This window comes from Pungitius pungitius, chromosome 1 (genome assembly GCF_949316345.1).
Source record: "Pungitius pungitius chromosome 1, fPunPun2.1, whole genome shotgun sequence".
Taxonomy (NCBI): domain Eukaryota; kingdom Metazoa; phylum Chordata; class Actinopteri; order Perciformes; family Gasterosteidae; genus Pungitius; species Pungitius pungitius.
This window is the reverse complement of record NC_084900.1, coordinates 29,200,160-29,218,350: the sequence shown is the minus strand read 5'-3', so window position 1 is coordinate 29,218,350 and position 18,191 is coordinate 29,200,160. Positions and strand designations below refer to the sequence as shown.

Below are 18,191 nucleotides of genomic sequence, written 5' to 3'. Positions count from 1 at the left end.
TACAAACTACCTTTTTCAAATCTTTAACGTGGGAAGTGTGTTTGAGTAAAAACTGTAGAATTACAAGCAAGTTCAAAAAATTAATAAAAAAAATAATAATACTCTCATAATGCCAAGGACCAGTTTCAGCAGCTCAATGCAACATTAAACGTACAGTCCAAAATGGAATACTACTATGGTTTAAAAGAGGAAATATCAGTAAATCCTGATATTTGAGCTGCTTTTACAAACACACATTTGATGTGTTTCATTCATAATTGAATAAAAACATCATCAAAATCATTGACATTAACAACAAAAAACATACAGTGCCAAATATAGATTTATTATAAACATTGTACATTGGGAACATTAATCATTTCTAATCCACACAAGAAGATTCTGGTGTGATGCTTTGAGTCATGCACATCTATAAGTATACTATAGTGATATTATTAATACTACTTTAGGTCCACAGAGAAAAACATTTATTCTTCCAATAAGGTTCTCTCTTCCTTTCTTTATACATTTCATAAACATTAAACTTTGTTTAAATGAGAGCCTGCAGTATTAAAGATGCATAAGTTAACAGAAATATACATTTTCTAAAAAAAGTCATTTTTCCTGCAGAGGAGAGCTTCGTGGAGGAAAACCGTCGGCCGAGGGGTCGAAAGCAATCGGAACAAAGGTCTGGAAAACAAAACAGTAATAAATATTTATTTTAACTTGTGGGTTTGTGATCATGTCGAGCTTATGTTGCGTCAAACATATCTATATATAGAAAGAATAGTTTCATATTTAAGAACTAATTTGCTTTCGGGCTTTTCTAGAGGGTCAATATGATTTGTAGGAAGTGTATGTTTGAATACTGAAACCTCTCACTACCTGCTCAGATTTAGCATGTTTTAGGAGCACAGCATCCACCTGGGCATACGGACAAATTGAAATATCTCCAATTCTTCCCATCAGCCTCGGCTGACGTTAAACTAAGATGGTGAATGCGGAGTACATTTATATCCTCTAAACTTTAGCGTGCTGATGTTAAGACTTTGCTGTGCTTTAGGACAACCTCACCTATGAACAAGGCAGTACACTTATTGTTTTTGTAATATACATTGTTTTACAAAACTTCCAAAATTGCATAGGAATATAAAAGAATTTGAACCATTTATGGATTAGTCAGGTGACTTACGCTGCTCATTTGTCCTTTCATGAACCACATCGACTCAACAGTTGATCAAAATACAATTGATGAATCATCTCTGATGTGTTTTCGGCGTACTTACAAAGGCCTCTTCGGAGTGCAAAATGGAAGCCAGGGGGTTTCCACAGCGAGGCCGGGGGGGGAGAAAACCGGGAGCAGCTGAGACGGACAGCGAGGTGTACGAGGCCACCTCCTCGTCCAAACGAAGCTCCTCCAGGGGAGGAAAGCGCTTACGCAGCATCGCCACGGCAGGACACGGAGCACAAATCCTCTGAACAACGAGGTCTGTAATAGTAACAAAAGTCACACTTCAAAAAGATATCTAGTCACTACAAGTCCATTATACGTGGGACCCTAAACGTTACACAATTGTTACAAAATAGAATAATTCGTTGTCATGAGATTTCGGTTACCGCTGTGCAGCCTCGGAACAGGAAGGTCAACCCCGCAGGTCGGCACGGGCTCCGAAGGAACCTCTTTGTGTGCTGGCAGCACGGGGCCATGCTGCCTGTGACGGGCTGAGCTTTCCTGCTTCTCAAATATTGGAGCTCTTGATAGAGTTTTGCCCGTTGAGAAGAAAATGACAGACTCTCTATGCGGTGCCTGAAAGAACGGCTGTCCTCCCACAATCCTCTGCTGACCCTCCTTGACCCCAATGCTAGTGACCCCGCACACCTCTGGCTTTTCTGCACAGTGGGATCTCGTCTGGAGGAGGGAGGGACGACAGTGAACAAAATATAGATTAATAAGAACCTGGAAAAAGACTTGATTCAACATTAGGGCTGGGTGATATAGACCAAAAGTCATATCCCGGTATATTTTGGCCGGATATCGATATACGGTATATATCCCGATATTTTCTCCACATTAAAAGGGAAGAAAACCTGAACGCAAATGTCAAAGCAAAGTCAAAGCCAAATAGGACATGTCATCAGTCGTTTAATTGAAACCAGCTATTTCAGTAAGGAGTTGCAAAATCAAACAAATAAAAATGAATAAATTATAATAAACAAATGCTCAGCCGTTCAAATAATAATATGTAAACATAAATAGTGTATAACAGGAGTATTCTTTTTGAAAACAAAGCTCCATAAGGTGCACATATAAATAAAAAAATATCTTTAAAAAAAATCCTGTTTTCATCTCCCAGTCTTGAATGAAGTGAACTGTCACGCTCATGTAGGGCTCACACGTCCTGCTGGACCACATATCGCTGGTCAATGCAAAATGGGTCCCATTAGCGAGCCGGTCAGCAAGGCTCTGCCTGACTTCAGTATACATTTTTGGCAGTGCTTCTCTTGCAAAGTAGTTGCGACTGGGAAGCTCATATCTCGGGTCAATCGTTTTCAAGAGCATTTTGAATCTGACTTGTTCAACAGTTGCAACAGGGACCATATCGTTATGTGATATGTGATAGGACAACGCTTTCGTTATAGTACACCACTTGTCACTTTTCTTTTCATAAGGCACCCTGCGGGAAAATGAGGTTTGCAGTGAGCTTTGTTTCGGGGCTGGAGATTGTTCAGGTTGTTTCTGGTGTGCGGCTTCTGCAGCGCGCAGTTTCACACACTCTTCGTATAGCAGTTTGTGCCGTTGTTTTAGGTGGTTGGTGAAAAAGATTTGAAGTGCTTCCACCCCTGGCTGTAACCTGGTGTTGCCAACTCTCCCATCCCCAAATCAGGGACACTTTCGCAGGCTGACAGGAGGGGGTGCTGGCGGTCGACTGGGGGGGAGGGAGGGGGGGTGGCGGGGTGCTAGCGGTCGGCGGCGGGCTTGCACAATGTATACATGTCAACCCTCCCGATTTTTCCGGGAGACTCCCGAATTTCAAAGCCCCCCCCCCCCACGAAAATCTCCAGGACCGACCTTTCTCCCGATTTCCACCCGGACAACAATATTGCTGCACCATCCGTCACTGGGCGCGCCGTTTCAGACCGAACGAAAATAAAGGTTACACCTTGAAGTCAAGCGCGGCAATTAGAACGGAAAAAGATGAGACCGGCGCTGCAAAGAACCCCCCACCCTCCGTTGACCGCTAGCACCACCGCCCCCCCCCCTCGAGACCGCTAGAATATCTCCCGAATTCTGAGGTCTCAAGTTTGGCAAGTATGGCACAATGAGCAGCGCCAGTCTCACTGCTCATTTTAACAGATACGTCACAACTTCACAACAAGTTGTTCGCGCGTCATTGACTTAGGTGGCTGTGATTGGAAATCGGGACTGGAGATGTCCCTACATATAACGTTGTTTTGTTGCTCATCGGATACTTTAAATCCGAACCATCTCCAAATTACTGAGCCACTGCTTTTTTTTAACGAACCAATTCCTCCTCCGCACGCTGCGCAGACGCAGACGTTGTCGCTTCCGCCATGTTTGTTGAAGTGTGTGTCACTGCCCCTCCCCCCTCTGCGCGTGAAAGAGGATGGGCGGGGCGAAGGCGAGAAGCAGTGCAGAGCGCTCCGGGTCGGCAGCTTGCTTTCAGAGCGCAAATTGAAATATATCAATGTATGCGAAATTGTCCAATTCCAGATCCCATTAAAATATATACCGATATAATCGCCCAGCCCTATTCAACATGGATCTCTGTTGGGCTGTTGAGTTTGAACTCAAGTTCACTTCTTACCAGGATCGGCTCTGCTTGTACCTCTGGATCTTTTTCTGTCACATTTGGGCTCTGCTCATCTTCTTGATCATCAAATAACCTCTGGACAATCTCCTGCTGACAAACAAAGCCATGTGAATTGTGATGCCGGTGTGTATTTATTTTTGGTTTAAAGATATGCTTTGATGGGAATAGTATTAACATGCTCTGGATCACAGCTACTGCACAATGTAATTTGTGTTCTTGTTATTCTATATTAAAAAGGCCTCCGATAATACAACAGGGCCCATTCATTAAATGGGGCTCAAATATTTCTGCCCCACTAATAGTTGATACATCTTAATCTGCAAAAAATAAGCTACTTTGAAACCTTTGTTTTCATTCCTGAAATATTGCATCCATCGAGTGTATTTCTGTTGTAGCTGCCTCAAATTGGATTGTGAGTCACTTCAAAAAGAATCCTTTTACGCTGTCTTTAACTGTGCCTGAAATTGTACCCGCACAAACAGATTATTTTGTCTTTTTGTTTTGTGTGAGACTTTCAAAAGGGATTTGTGAAAAAGCTCAGGAGACTCATTTTAAAATGTACATAAATTCCGTCTCTCACCTCCTGGCGCGGCTGGGGGTTGGCTTTGCCACTCCGCAGCCCGTACGGCGACGGCTGTGTCGACGGATGCCACCTCTGCAAACAGCGGCACGGAGAGAATCTGTGAGAAACACTGCGTGGCGAAGTAGGCGACACTTAAAACACGCATACTGACCACAGCAGACATGGGCTGGTGCCGGGTGTCGCGGACCCTGCGTGGAGTCCATGTCTTCTGTGGAGTCTCTTTGACCGCTATTGCTGAGGATAATTTAAAAAAAAAAAAAGCTGCGTCAAGCCAGGATAAAACCAGAGAGAGATAACGATGCATTCGGTTTCTTGAGATATAAAAAACAACAGATGTGCGTCTTACCTACTGCCCCTCCGGTCGCCTCTGCGCGATGCTTTCTGAGCGGCACTCTCTGGGCCTGAGAAGGGAAGCAACGCACTAAATGTTACTGTGTTGGTGTCTCTAAAGCAACTTTATAGCTTTAAACAAAAAAGAGTGGAGCCTAATTTAATTGTATGCACGTGTTTACAGTACCAGTGAAAGGTTTGGACAAACGTTCTCATTGTGAGAAACTTTTTGTCCAGACGTTTGACTGGTGCAGTACGTACGGTGTAGATTGAAGTTTCTCTGCCCGATGGGCAGGTGGAGTTTCGGGGCGTGGCACCAAGAGGTCCTCCACCCTTCACTCCCTCGTTCTGCAGGATGCTTTGCAGTGCAGCAGGGTCTGGGGAGAACTGCATCGACTGTATTAATTCTGTAGGAAGAGCACAAAGGGCGCAATGCCTAATTTACATTGCATTGTTTGTTGTGTTACTTTACACATACTAACTTAATACCGTGTACTGTTCAGTTTTAAAGGAACTGAAATTGTCTTGCTTCTGTCCATTTCTCGTCAAAAGAACACAATTTTTAGGTTAATTATGAGCCGCAAGCTCAGCCATTTTAATATTTGAAATATATCTAAATATATCCGGTGCACCTGTATTCTGTCTGGCTGCTTAAAGGTAGCAGTGGACACTTGTGGTGCTGCAATAAAATTATATTTACTTCCATAAAAGAGATGTCTTGAACTGCAAAGATTGATTACTATTCTTTAACATAATGTCATGAAATAAGAAGGCATTACAATTCTAATGTTTCATTCAGATCTGTCAATGTAAATGGGTTGAACATCAAAATGTATAGCTATTTTGATTAATTGTTGTATATTGAGCTAGACACACTGTGTTAAGCTCAGGCTTACCCATAGTAGTTCCAGCCTTTTTTCGACTCTTCATGACGGACACTCGCTGGGGCTGCAAACAACACCATCACCAATCGTTTTCAGGAGCATTTTAAACAATTTAAACACATTTAAATAGTTCATCATATTGAAACAGTCAAACACTGAACTCACTATTAAAATGAAAAATAAACATATAAAACCAAAATATCAACCTGTTAATAAAAGAGTAGCAACCAAAATACATAGGAAAAGGAGGAGGTAAATGATGTTGTAACCTCAACTAACCAAGTAGTTGTAGGCACTGGACTGTGGAGTTGCAGATCCCACATCTGTGGCTCTTACTCCTTCGTTCCGGAGGACACTGAGCAAAGCCGCATGATCACACTGAAAGTTTTCCCCTTTGTCTGAAATAAATTATAAATTGCCTTAACTGCAATTCTCAAAATAAGGGAGCAATTTAGGTATCGAAGGCACAAAAAAGTGATTCTTATGAAAATCCTGATGATTTTAGCTATGTAAAGAATTATAAGCTTAAGCTGTATTGTTGCGCAGGGAGGGTAGATTTGTTTCCATGCAGAAATGCAGTTGGTTTAGCAGTCTTCAAAATGTGGAGTTGTTGTAGTTAAAATAATCTAAATAGAATTAATTAAAACTATATCAGCCAAAGTATTGAATTGATAAATTTACTGGAATAGAAATGAAAATGAATAGAATAGAAATGAATATTATGCAAAATACGAAGGGAAGGATACTGGTAAAAAGCAATAACAAGGCAACAACACATTTAACTCACCGTCCTCGGTGGTCAGCTGCACGCTCCGGCTAGCATGGAGTGTCCTGACTGGATCTTTGAGACTAAGCAGGCTCATGTTATTGAAACAGGCCTCTGCACTAAAAGCAGGCAGTGCAGAAGAGGCGGCGCTGGTCTGATGCACATTGTTATTGGGAATAAACAATAAAGCATTCGATGAAATGGCTGAAGCCTTCAACGTGTTGGAAGGCCGCGGTTGTTCTGACATCTGTCTGTATGTATTTTCTTCAGCCTTTCCATGAGATGTTCCTGTACCTTTAGATGAGTCCCCACCACGGTTTAACAAGGCTGGCCGGGGTTTGGGGGATTTAGGGGGACAAGTATTGCATACATTTTTATCAGGTTTAGAAAGAGGGAGGGTTTGATGATTTTCAGTGGCAACTTTTGATATTTTGGGCTGAGACAGGTTGAAAGGAACAGGCCTGGTGCATGGCTTTTTCTTCTTGGTTTTTCCCTGTAGAAAAAAACAAAAGTATTAAGACAATACCATTAATCTGATCAAATAGAATTCTTTGAAATCTGCAGGACATGAAGGAGCCACCTACAGCCAGAGGTTTCGCCTCCCACCGAGAGTGAGATTGACTGAAGTTGGACGGCGTCTGTAGCCGAAGGGACCTGGCGAGCACTGGAAGCCTACTGACACCCGGTCGCACAGGTACCGTCCCACCGCTATCAGAGAGTCCTGGAACCTGGTTCTCCATATTCTGCTTGGAAAGGTGAGGTGTGGAGAGTAGTTTGGAAAGCTTGGTGTTCCCCGGCATTTTGTTTTGTTCATTCTTTGTCCTGTGTGGAGAAAAGCAGTCAATTGCGAAATACTAAATGCAATTTAAGTTGAATATTGTTCGAATTTATTTGTATTACTACACTGTTACAAAGAGCCACGTTTTGCTACCAATACAAAATGTTGCTGCCTTAATACATCAACTCATTTCTCCTGGTTTTTATTTAACAATAGAAGCCGAAGTTTGCAAATGTCAAAACAAACACGGCAGAACATTAATTTGACCTGACAGTCTAAAGTCTATTCTTTAAATTTGAATAGGAGGTCAGGACTTGGGATGCCAGCTTTTTGTTTTTGATACAAACGTTACCCCAAAAGGCCTTGAGTTTATTCTGCTGTACTTTATAAACTGGCTTACCTCATGATGTCACGATGCATTGTGTTCTGACTTTGCTGACGAAGGACTGGTGAGGAGTCCATGATGACACCGAGGTGTGAAGAGCGACTAGAGGGGCAGCAAATGGGGGACACAAATGAGCTAAGCATGAAACTATCCAAAGGCTAAAAGCAAACTGTGTATAAACACAGGCAAAACACATGCATCATGCACCGATACAAACATAAACAATGCACTGCAATTATTTACCGATTCCAACTACCCAACAAATATGGGGGGCAATAAAGCGAGCAGATAACACCGGCTCCATGCAGACAAAAGCCTCACCATCAATGTCACAGTAAAGAAAACTAACTCGGTATTAAACACAGACATTCAATGATCGCATTCATTAGCCGAGCAGTGGATCAAGAACTACTCCCGGTGAAAAACAACGTGGTTGACAAACCAGAGAGAGGTGTAGATATTGTAGTTTTAACGCGAGCATACGGCTAAAAGCTTTAACTGTTAACGTTAGCTTGATAACTGAAACGTTACCGATATTTCCTTTCTTGTTAGCATTATACACACGCACATGGAGACGGTTTCTATGAGCAGTAGATACTTGAAAAATGAAAAAAGGTATCTGTTACTTCGTTCTGTGCTTCCAGGAAAGTATTTCTGATTCAACGTATTCCCAAATGTTTTGGTTTTCGAGGCGTTTGGTGTTGGTTTAAAGATCCCTTGTTACGTCCTTTCACATCTCAGTGGGCTGACAACTTCCTGGGCTATCAGCGGTTTGTAAAAAGCGCGTTTCCCCATTGGTCACAGTGGAAAGCCGTACCAACCAATGTCTGCCCGCGCTTTGGTCATGACAATATCCTCGACCAATGATGAGCGTATTCTCATAAACAGCTCCATGGTAACGACGCGAAACTTTTTCTTTCCACGTGACTAATTTTGCCGCGACCTGGAAGTCAAGTGATTGTCCACCGGCGTGGAAATAACATGCTTAAACTGATCATAACATAGAAAGCAGCACAACCACATGGAACATATAAAATAAATCACTGAGGAAATGTGTTAAAAAATATTATAATATATTGTATATTTGATTACTACTCGCTACTTGGCAGATTCACTTTAAAGAGACAAAACAAATCATACTTTAATTAAAACGTAAGGATTTAACAAGAGTACCCAAGATTACAAGTATATAATTTATCTCCACTTCAATCATAATTCTCTGTACACTTTAGTAAAACATTATAGTTCATAATATATTGACATAAAGCTCAAATATAATGCAAGTATTTTCAAAGTAGAATATCTCTTTCTTCTTCATCGGATCATGTCGCAATCGATCAAGACCCTCCCTCTCCGTCAGTGACGGCGCCGTTGGCCCTGCAGGTGTCGCTGCCGGCCCCCTCCCCCTGACTGGAGCAGCACAGTGTGGGTGTTTGCCTGTCACCCAGGGGCCCTGTGTCAACAGCAGAGGGAAGAAGAACAGACACAGAGGAGGAAACCAGAAAGTAGCTGTGCTGCAGACATGGACCTGCGGTCTGAGCTGCTCAAGTCCATCTGGTACGGTTTTACAGCCCTGGATCTTGAGAAGAGCGGTAAGGTGTCCAAGTCCCAGCTGAAGGTGAGTGGTGGTGTTGGGTTGGGTGAGGGGGGGGGGGGGGGTGTTCTCTGCCAAGGCAACAAAAACTGTTTTGCCTATCAATTCACTTACTTTTTTATTCTGCTGCCTCACTTCCTACCACATTTCATATTTCATCACATGGGCCCGCTATGACATGGATGAGGTGAAACAATTTGAAAATACTGAGCAAATACCACAAATACATCTCCTTTTTTTAGTTACGTTTGATATGGTGTGTCGTGTACGCAATGTAATCATCTTAAATATATCCGGTGCTTTCAAATCGCATGCTGTCCAACGAGGAACAAATTTGTTCTCTAATTTTTTGCGTAAAATGCATTCACTCCTGACAGAGGCCACAATAAGCACCTCTGTCTGGCGAGAGCACGAGAGCAACAGTTTGCTCTCAGTCTGTGTGTATGAATGGGCGCCCTCAGCTCCAAGCTGTGCTTACATCGGGCCTCCGTGTACCAGCTTATAGTGCAAAGCGTCCTCTGGCACTGGACCTGACCGGAGAACAGCAAGTTGAATAGACTTGAGCCTGTGTACGTCAAAAGAACATTGTCACAGAGAGTGCGAGGAGACAGTGGAAACATGTTGCCGATTGTGTTCTCTTGTGCCACGCGGGCGTCAATGAAGCCACTGTACTTTTGTTGATGGCATTGTTATGTCACTTCTCTGTGTTTTTTTGGCTCAGACTCCATTGCCAGCCACCTCCACGTCCCTGCGATGTGCTGCCTGCCACTGCTGGCTCACAGCGAGTCAGCCTCATGACCGGGCTTATCCCTTCTCATGCATGCAGCCTGTGTACAGGCGCCACGCTCTCGAGGCGCACTCAGAAGAGAGCAGTTTGCACGCTATGACCTCAAATCCGACAGATGTTGTAGCGCGCTGGAGAGTAGAAGCAGGATGTGGTTATGGCTCAACGCACGGAGACCGGTTGTCTGATAACATGCAAAATATATCTCAAGATGTTGCAGGCTGCATTTTGAAGAAATGTATTGCAGTGAAATCAAAAGTAATACTACTAGTTGTGGTGCACTGATTACATGAAGTACTTTATTTTGAATCTTTTATCTATTTTATTTTACTGATATTGTGTCACTTCAATAATTTTGATATCTTATTTCTCGCTCAATGTTTTTTAACAAAAGTGGTTTTATTATAAGTCAGCTGCAAAGAACTTTTAGCTGCATTAAATGTTTAAAAAAAACTGCTGCATGAATATAGTTTGATTGGATTGACTTTGAACCGTATAAAAAGTTTATATACTACAGCTGAAGCGTTGTGCCATAAAATGATTCCCATAAAGAAACTCACTGAATAGTCACAAGGTTTCAAACTGATGTATGTATGTAACTGATGTACAAACCCAATTATATTTAGACAAAGCACACAGAAGAAAGTTTAGGTTCCCTAAAGATCAAAATTAACCTTTTTTTCTGAGGGTGTCTGCTAGATATAAAATATCTTGATTTTCCAGGTGCTGTCCCACAATCTGTGCACCGTCTTGAGTATCCCACACGATCCAGTTGCTTTGGAGGAGCACTTCAGAGATGACGATGATGGTCCAGTTTCCAGTCAGGGTTATATGCCTTACCTCAACAAATACATCCTGGACAAGGTGTTACAACACAACTACATGCTCTATTTAGTTTGTTAAATTGTAATGCTGTGTGGTCAAGGAGGGTGTTTCAGTTTTATTTTAATCAATCTTTTTTTTTCATTTAAGGTTATTGAGGGCTCTTTTATTAAGGAAAACGTAGATGAGCTGTGTTGGACACTTACGGCAAAGAAAAACTACCAGACAGACAAAACCAGTAGCACTGTTCTGCCAGAGAGGGATGCTTTTCGACTCTGGTGCATTTTTAATTTTCTCTCTGAGGACAAGTATCCATTGGTTATGGTCCCTGACGAGGTAGGTTCATGAATATTACGTTTCTTCACACTCACATCACAATTTCTATCACAACACATCCGTTTTAAAATAGGCTATTTTCTTTATGTTTTTTAAACATGGTTGGACTGAAAAAAGCAAGTTCTATTGTTTGATTATATAAAGAAACAAATATGCACATCTTGAGGTGGGTTGGTTGTAGCTGTACAATTCAGAGAATGTAGTCAGTATTTTGTGACATTGTGCTGCATCTTTAACAACCAGCAAATAACTGCCTGAAACCCATTTCTTTGCCATCGTGGTACGCTGTGCACTCTCCACTCAGCGCTGTGCGCTTCTTTCTCACTCTCATTTTGGTTTCCTGTCGAGTGTTCTCACAGCTGCTGCCAAGCCGACATTTCAAGGGTAGAGTAGTTTCTATCATGCATGAGTTGAAGTAAACCTTATCCAGTTATATTTTAGTTGCTGCTTCGTACCACAACCGCTGTGCAAATAAATCTGTGCTAAAAGGAGTACACGAGCAGAGTAGTAAATACTATTACAAAAAGCAAGTTTAATTAAGAATTTAAAAAACAAAAGTTTCTCTTGAGGAGTGACTTAGTTGGATGTGATATTTTTTATTTAGTGCTTTATGTTCAATTGGGGAGACTTCAAAAATCAGTGCAAAAATGAAGAAAACAAAAACATTTATTGTGAATATCTCCGCAAATGTAATGTAGCTAAAAAAGTCCCAATAATGCAACCAAAAGTAACTCCATGCAGCGGAGATGAATAATTCAGGTGAACGACATTCATTTTCACTCTCAAGACCTTTGATTTTTTCCTCTTCAGGTGGAGTACCTTCTCAAGAAGATATGTATGGCTATGACTATTGAGTTCAACTGTGTTGAATTAGAGGACTTCTTCTCCCAAGATTCAGTGCAGCACAGCGGTATTACTGTTTGGGTTTTTCTGGAGATGATGAACTCAGGAAAGATGACGAGAGGAATCGATAAGAGCATAATCAGCATGGCGATAGAGGAAGTATACAGGGAGATAGTTGGGGACGTGCTCAAGGAGGTATGAGACCCATCTGCAATCACAAGTCTGTACTTTGGCTCCTGACATGCTCTGAATTGTTTTGGTGACAGTCTGTGTGTTTGTGTATGTGTGTGTCTGTCCGGTGCATGCAGGGTTATCTGTGGAAGAAAGGCCAGCTGAGGAGAAACTGGAAGGAGCGCTGGTTCACCCTAAGGCCGAGCAACTTGTCCTACTACAGCGGGGAGGACCGCAAAGACTGTCAAGGCCACATTGTTCTGGATGGGAACTGCTGTGTGGAGGTAAGCAGCTGGAGACGATCATCTTTCAATGCTAAACACTGATAGAGGACTGTGGCTTGTGTTCTTTGTCAATTTGTCCGACACTGAGATAGTTCTCATTTGCTTTCTTTTGTACATTTGAGTCAAAATATTATTATTTCACCCGGTGGTTTCTCCATGATGTTGCAAGACGTGGGTGAAAAGTGGACAGGACACTTGAATTATTCACTACATACAGACATTGTGTAACAAGACGCCAGGAGTCATAGGGGACTTTACAATATGTACCTGGAATTTGGGTGGAAATGATCTCTTACTTTTCCAAAAGAAAATTAAAAAGCCCTCAACAGCGTTTTTCTAATTTGACCCATTTCTTTAACTAAAGGCCCTTTAGAACTTGTTTGGTCCGCACTTTTATGCAAACTGAAATGACAAAAGAAAGGAGGTGGTCTCTGTCCGGATCAAACTGAGCAAGGGTTAAGATGGGAAAGACACTGGGACCGATTACCAGGAGGTCTAACCAAAAAACACAAAACAGAAGAGATGGGGAGGAGACCAAATGTTTGACTGACATTTGGGCTGACGGAGAATGTCTCACAAAAACTCCAAACTTTTTAACCATTCTCTGAGAGAAGGGGAGAGGAGCTACAAACCAATCATGTAGATGATGTTGACAGGACGCATGTTGTAAACAGTTCTTTACTCTGCTCTTGTAAATGCAACGTGAAATAAAACTAACTGGATCAAATATGTACAATGTTAGCATAGAAACAAAGTATTAAATGCATAATCACTCAAGGCCCTCTCCCTCCTTCCTAAAAATTAGTGAACCTCCCCACTCACCATTTTCATTGAGTCCCAAAGTAGATTCTTATTTATGTATTGTAGTACAAAAATGTTTGACACAGTAAAGTTTAAGTTTCACATGACGTGGGGTGGAAATTGATGGTTGCCTTGTTTCAAATTGCCTCACAAATCTCAAATTAACTGAACTCAAGATTAGTCTTCACTCAGAGTCTCATCAATGACCCTTTTTGACCGATTGCCATCTGGGCTGCTCTGGTTGCTTTTGCTTCTCAATGTCACAAAATACCACAGAAACGCACCTACACAGTGCACCATGTTACTCAAAATGAAACAAAGCCCCCTTAAATCATTCTTTATTACAGAAAGTAGACAATCAACTATTGCTTGGTCATTCAAAATGGATCAAAAAACATCCTTTACCCTCTGAGTTCACCTTTTTTTCCGCCTTACCACTATACCAGAAACAGTCACAAAAAAATGTAAAAGACTTGCAAAGAAAGGATTTTTTATTCATTCAATTGAATATTTTCCTTATTGAACAGGTGCTGCCTGACCGGGATGGGAAGCGGTGCATGTTTTGTCTGAAAACCCTCTCCAAGACTTATGAGATGAGCGCCTCGGACACCAAACAGAGGCAGGAGTGGACTACAGGTCAGAGAAATTCTTAATTGACTAAACAATTGTACAGAACAAGCAAACAAATAAAGAATCAGGAATGTGTTTACCAACGATGTGCTCATGAGCGTCTTGAAGATACGCCATTCAGCAGCGTGAGAAGGTCCTGGATGATCTTAGTCAACCAGGACCAATGACCAGTATAGTGACCACCAACAAGTCATGGATCAATTGTAAAACCTTAATTTTCACATCAACACATTAAATATTATCATCTCTACAGCCATTCAAACCGCTATTAGGCTGCACGTGGAGGGGAAAACATCCCTCCACAAAGATTTGAAGATGAAGCGGCGTGAGCAGCGGGAGCAGAGGGAGAAGAGACGGCAGTCCAAGGAGGAGGAGCTGCAGAAGCTGCGGGCCCTGCAGGAGGAACGGGAACGTAAGCTGGAGGAGCTGGAGCTCCTGAAAGAGGCGCAAAAGCAGGCTCAGGTCCTCCTGGAGCAGGACGAGCAGAGGAGGCGCCAGCAGCACGAACAGCTCCAACAAGCCCTGGAGGTCCAGCTGCGAGAGGCCAAGGAGGTGAGTGCGGAGGTAAAGAAGGAGAGCAAAAAAAAACATTTTGTAGTTAATTAAGTAGCAAAATAGATGTGAGGGTCAATTCCTTCTGCGTCTGGCCGCACCTCTCCAGACTCGGGTCAGCATGCAGGCGGAGATGGCTCTGAAAGAGGAGGAGGCGGAGAGGCAGAGGAAGAGGATCCAGGAGCTGGAGGAGATGCAGAAGCGCTTAGAAGAGGCGCTGCAGCAGGAGATCAAAGCTCGGCTGGATGAGGAGTCCTTCCGCTATGCTCAAGCACGGTATGAGTGTCATGTGTAGCCAACCGTCTCTCAGGCGTGAATGGAGACAGATAAAACCTTCAAGGCACATTTGTAGGTCATTTGTTTTGTCAGAGAGCCACCAAACTACAATACGTCAGCTGAGAGAAGTAAGCTGCTCTCTGCCGATATTAAGCTCAGCTGCCGAGAGGAGATCTCGTTGCGCTATGTTCCTGAGGAAGTTGAGACGCCAGCAGAGGAAGTTGTTAAACTCTGCCACCAGTCAGATCTATTGTGTCACTGTTTCTGTGCTCGTTGGTCCTTTTCAAGTAAAATACTCTGATTAATTGATCACATTCATCTGCAAACAGCATGCATTGCAGGCTCTGTACAACTTAGCTCACTATACATACATAACCTTCCACTATGTGTGAAAGCTTATGTATGTATAAGATCTTCCGGAACAGTGAGGATTTAATAATGCACTTTTTAATGAAATGCTATTGTTTACGTTCTCCGTTGTGTCCAGGTTACTGGCTGAGGAGGAGGAGAAGATGAAGGCCCTGATGTCTCTGCAGGAGGAACAGGAGGAGTACATCCTGAAGACGCAGAGGGAGAAGCAGGAGCTCAAACAGGAAATGGAGGTCAAGTCACGATCCCTGGATGAGGCACAGAGGCAGCTGGAGGAGGTCCGCGCCAACAGGCACAGGGTCGACCAGGATGTAGTGGTAAGAACTCAAAATATAAGTTTCACATGCAACTATGATATCAAATTGTCAGAACTACATTTAACTGAGTGCAAGATATCGATCTCGTATCTCTTAGAGGAAATGTTGTTGGTTAGGGGTCTGGTGTGATAGCAGATTACCAATTTCAGCCAAAAGCTGCTGCTGTCTCCTCCTGCACGCCTGTCATACCTATATAAGCGCTATTAATAATTATTAATAATGTCATTTACTTTATAAGGATGACAGGAACAAGACAACAACATCAACATGTGTTTACAGACAGGGCGAAACATAACAGAGTGCAGTGCAATACAAACACTGAGGAACAAAACAAACAAGCTGCTACGGCTTTTCCTTCAAAACAGTTCAATGAATTCAAAGTCCACACTCAAGCTTAATGTCAGTATCACTAGTGCACAGTAGGGTGCTCTTTCTGGTTTGCTACTCTCCCTCAGAGAGCCAGTGTATTTTTTTAATTGTCATTTAAATCATCCCTTACAGTGTGAAAAGAGACATTCCAGGTGGTTATTTAGGTGTTTTAATCAGCTGCTGTCCCTTTCCCTGACAGGCTGCCCAGCGCAAACATCGCCAAGCGAGCACCAACGTCAAACACTGGAACGTCCAGATGAACCGACTGATGCGACCCATTGGACCAGGCGGTATGTTTGCGATGGAATGGAGCATCATGGGACGGGAGAAACACACATCTTTTAAAGCTGGATTTTTTATTAGGCATATTTCACAGGCAACATTTTGATATGTCACAGTGAGAAAAGCACAGATATAAATGATATGTAATGTATAATGGCTGACTTATATTTAGCTGCCTCAGTTTCAGGGTCCTGATGTCTGTACTGTCCAAAGGGGCTCAATGTCCCACTGTCATGGCTTACTGGGACACGTGAATAGACCATTATAAGTAATGGCTGTAGTAAAGCCCAGTCTCCAACTAAATGCAGCACACATTTAAGCGAATTTACAGAAAATTAGCTAAATATGAATACGGCTAAATTATTGTTTTCATAAATGACCAAATATTAGAAGTTTAGCACCTAGAGATGAATAGCGAACTCTGCTTATGTGTGGCATCATACAACATGTCTTGTTATCGCTGCGCACGGAATAAATGTTTTCGGTGTTTACACTCAGCTAAAAATTGCAAGTAAACAAGTGTCTGGCACATTTGACGTGTCTACTGTGAAAAAGGTGCCTGAGTTCTGCTGCTTCATTGACGAAGAAGGAACTTCATGTTTGTAGCAAGAAATGTGTGTTTCAAATAATTACTTGAGCATTCTGTAGGTTATTAAATGCCAGCAGTAAACTTTGTGGTTGGTTGACATTTCACTTTGCTTCATTTAGAAACTTGTGTGACTCAGTTTTCCTACATCAGAGAATGTATTTGAAAGACTTTTTTTATATTTCATAACCTGTTCTGCAAATGTTCCTTCTGAAATTGGAAGGGGCGGGGACCAGTAAATGCCTTTTCTTGTTCAGCTAAACCACTTTGTATATTTTTACTTGCCTGCTCTAAACATTCCCTTTAGTTTCTTACGTTTTTTCTTTGTTCTGTTTTTAGAGAAGAGACCCTCGTTGGGAAGCTCCTTCTCAAGTTTCCAGATGCCGACTCAGAGGGACCCCGGGCTGCGTCTCAGAAGGAGATCGGGATCAGAAGATCAGGACGAGGAGAGCAAAGAAAATGTTGTCAGCCGAGCTGGAAGTGATTTAGAAAAACGCCACTCCCATAAGTCTAACGGAGACATGGACATCCCCTAACAACATGAGTTATACAGGCTGCATATGTCGCTTCTGTCACTTTCTGATAGACAGAGAAAGAAATGAAAACAGTTGATCATCTACTCATGAAAGAGAATTTACTACCAAAAGTACTAGCAATTCTATTAAATGTTGAATTACTGACTTACAACTAATGCCTTCACAGCAGCCTGTGTGAGGCCTGTTCTGGACATAAACGATAACTCTGCACAAGCAAAACCAGCTGTAAACAAGATCGTGAACGTAAGTTGTGATGTGTTAAAGACTAATACTTGCATAGAATGCAGGGAAGCTCGTGGCTTTTGTTCTGTGATATTGACACAAAGCATTGTTTCATTTTTCTGGCCCGTAGGGTGACTTTTCTTTGCCGTAAAATGTTGGTTCAGCATTTGAGTTTGCAACGGTTTCATTTTGAAGTATCATTGCTGATAAAAAGGAAAGGGAGAAACGTCTCATTGAACTTCCTCCTGTTCCTATTGTCGTTTGACATAATTGTAAATAAATAAATAAAACCAATGCCGTAAATAGATTTCTGCCTATATCCTTCCTGTGTTAAATTATGTGCCAAATGCATTTTACAGAAATTGTTATCTTAACCGTCAATAAAATTACAATTTATACTTTACACAATGAGTAGGTGAAATTAATGTTATCAAAAAATAGGTTTTAAAAGAAGTGCCGTGTTAACTGACAAGAAAACGCAATGGAGCAAATTGAAACCCAGACTGCTGAATTCTCAAACGGCACATCCGCTTAAGTTGGAAATTGAGTCCACGTCACTTGTTCAGTGTTGAAATGTGTCATCGCTAAATGATTTGACAGATAGGGCGAACAGAAATGTTGGCACATGGCACATTGGAGTTAACAGAGACATCCGCTGATGAACAGAGCAAACTACAAGTCTTCTGAATGGATTATTAAAATATTTCACTGTTTTTTAAAGTCTCCTTTTAAACATCATAGCTTTACAGAGAAGTGTTCCGTTGTTTCTTGATTTTGGGGGGGAATATTTTGTGCTGTGAGTGTAAAATTGATCTATGAGAAAATCTATTTTTGTTGCTTACTCATATGTCTTTTGTCACGCATTCCAATTATATTTAA

The 18,191-nt window shown here is 42.0% G+C and overlaps 2 protein-coding genes across 4 annotated transcripts; one reads left to right on the top strand and one right to left on the bottom strand.

The window, feature by feature from the left end:
* Positions 1-310: 310 nt before the first annotated feature.
* Positions 311-8,375, bottom strand: troap (trophinin associated protein). Of its 2 annotated transcripts, none has more exons than XM_037481176.2 (14): positions 8,165-8,375; positions 7,554-7,640; positions 6,960-7,197; positions 6,397-6,868; positions 5,889-6,007; positions 5,622-5,673; positions 4,987-5,132; positions 4,742-4,796; positions 4,547-4,629; positions 4,393-4,467; positions 3,807-3,902; positions 1,597-1,888; positions 1,266-1,468; positions 311-669 (listed from the first exon to the last, which is right to left on the bottom strand). In XM_037481176.2, exons 2-14 carry the CDS (start codon positions 7,613-7,615, stop codon positions 595-597), a joined length of 1,968 nt encoding a protein of 655 aa, XP_037337073.2. In that variant the 5' UTR covers positions 7,616-7,640; positions 8,165-8,375; the 3' UTR covers positions 311-594. The 2 variants fall into 2 exon arrangements, with proteins under 2 accessions (XP_037337073.2, XP_037337074.2); XM_037481177.2 differs by having other exon boundaries at positions 3,807-3,899; positions 8,165-8,374.
* Positions 8,376-8,968: 593 nt separating this feature from the next.
* Positions 8,969-18,117, top strand: LOC119221921 (differentially expressed in FDCP 6 homolog). Of its 2 annotated transcripts, none has more exons than XM_037478126.2 (11): positions 8,969-9,156; positions 10,640-10,780; positions 10,889-11,074; positions 11,885-12,112; positions 12,226-12,372; positions 13,701-13,809; positions 14,057-14,367; positions 14,465-14,631; positions 15,119-15,317; positions 15,886-15,976; positions 16,894-18,117. In XM_037478126.2, exons 1-11 carry the CDS (start codon positions 9,061-9,063, stop codon positions 17,088-17,090), a joined length of 1,872 nt encoding a protein of 623 aa, XP_037334023.1. In that variant the 5' UTR covers positions 8,969-9,060; the 3' UTR covers positions 17,091-18,117. The 2 variants fall into 2 exon arrangements, with proteins under 2 accessions (XP_037334023.1, XP_037334025.1); XM_037478128.2 differs by having other exon boundaries at positions 8,970-9,156; positions 14,057-14,355; positions 16,894-18,116.
* Positions 18,118-18,191: the final 74 nt, after the last annotated feature.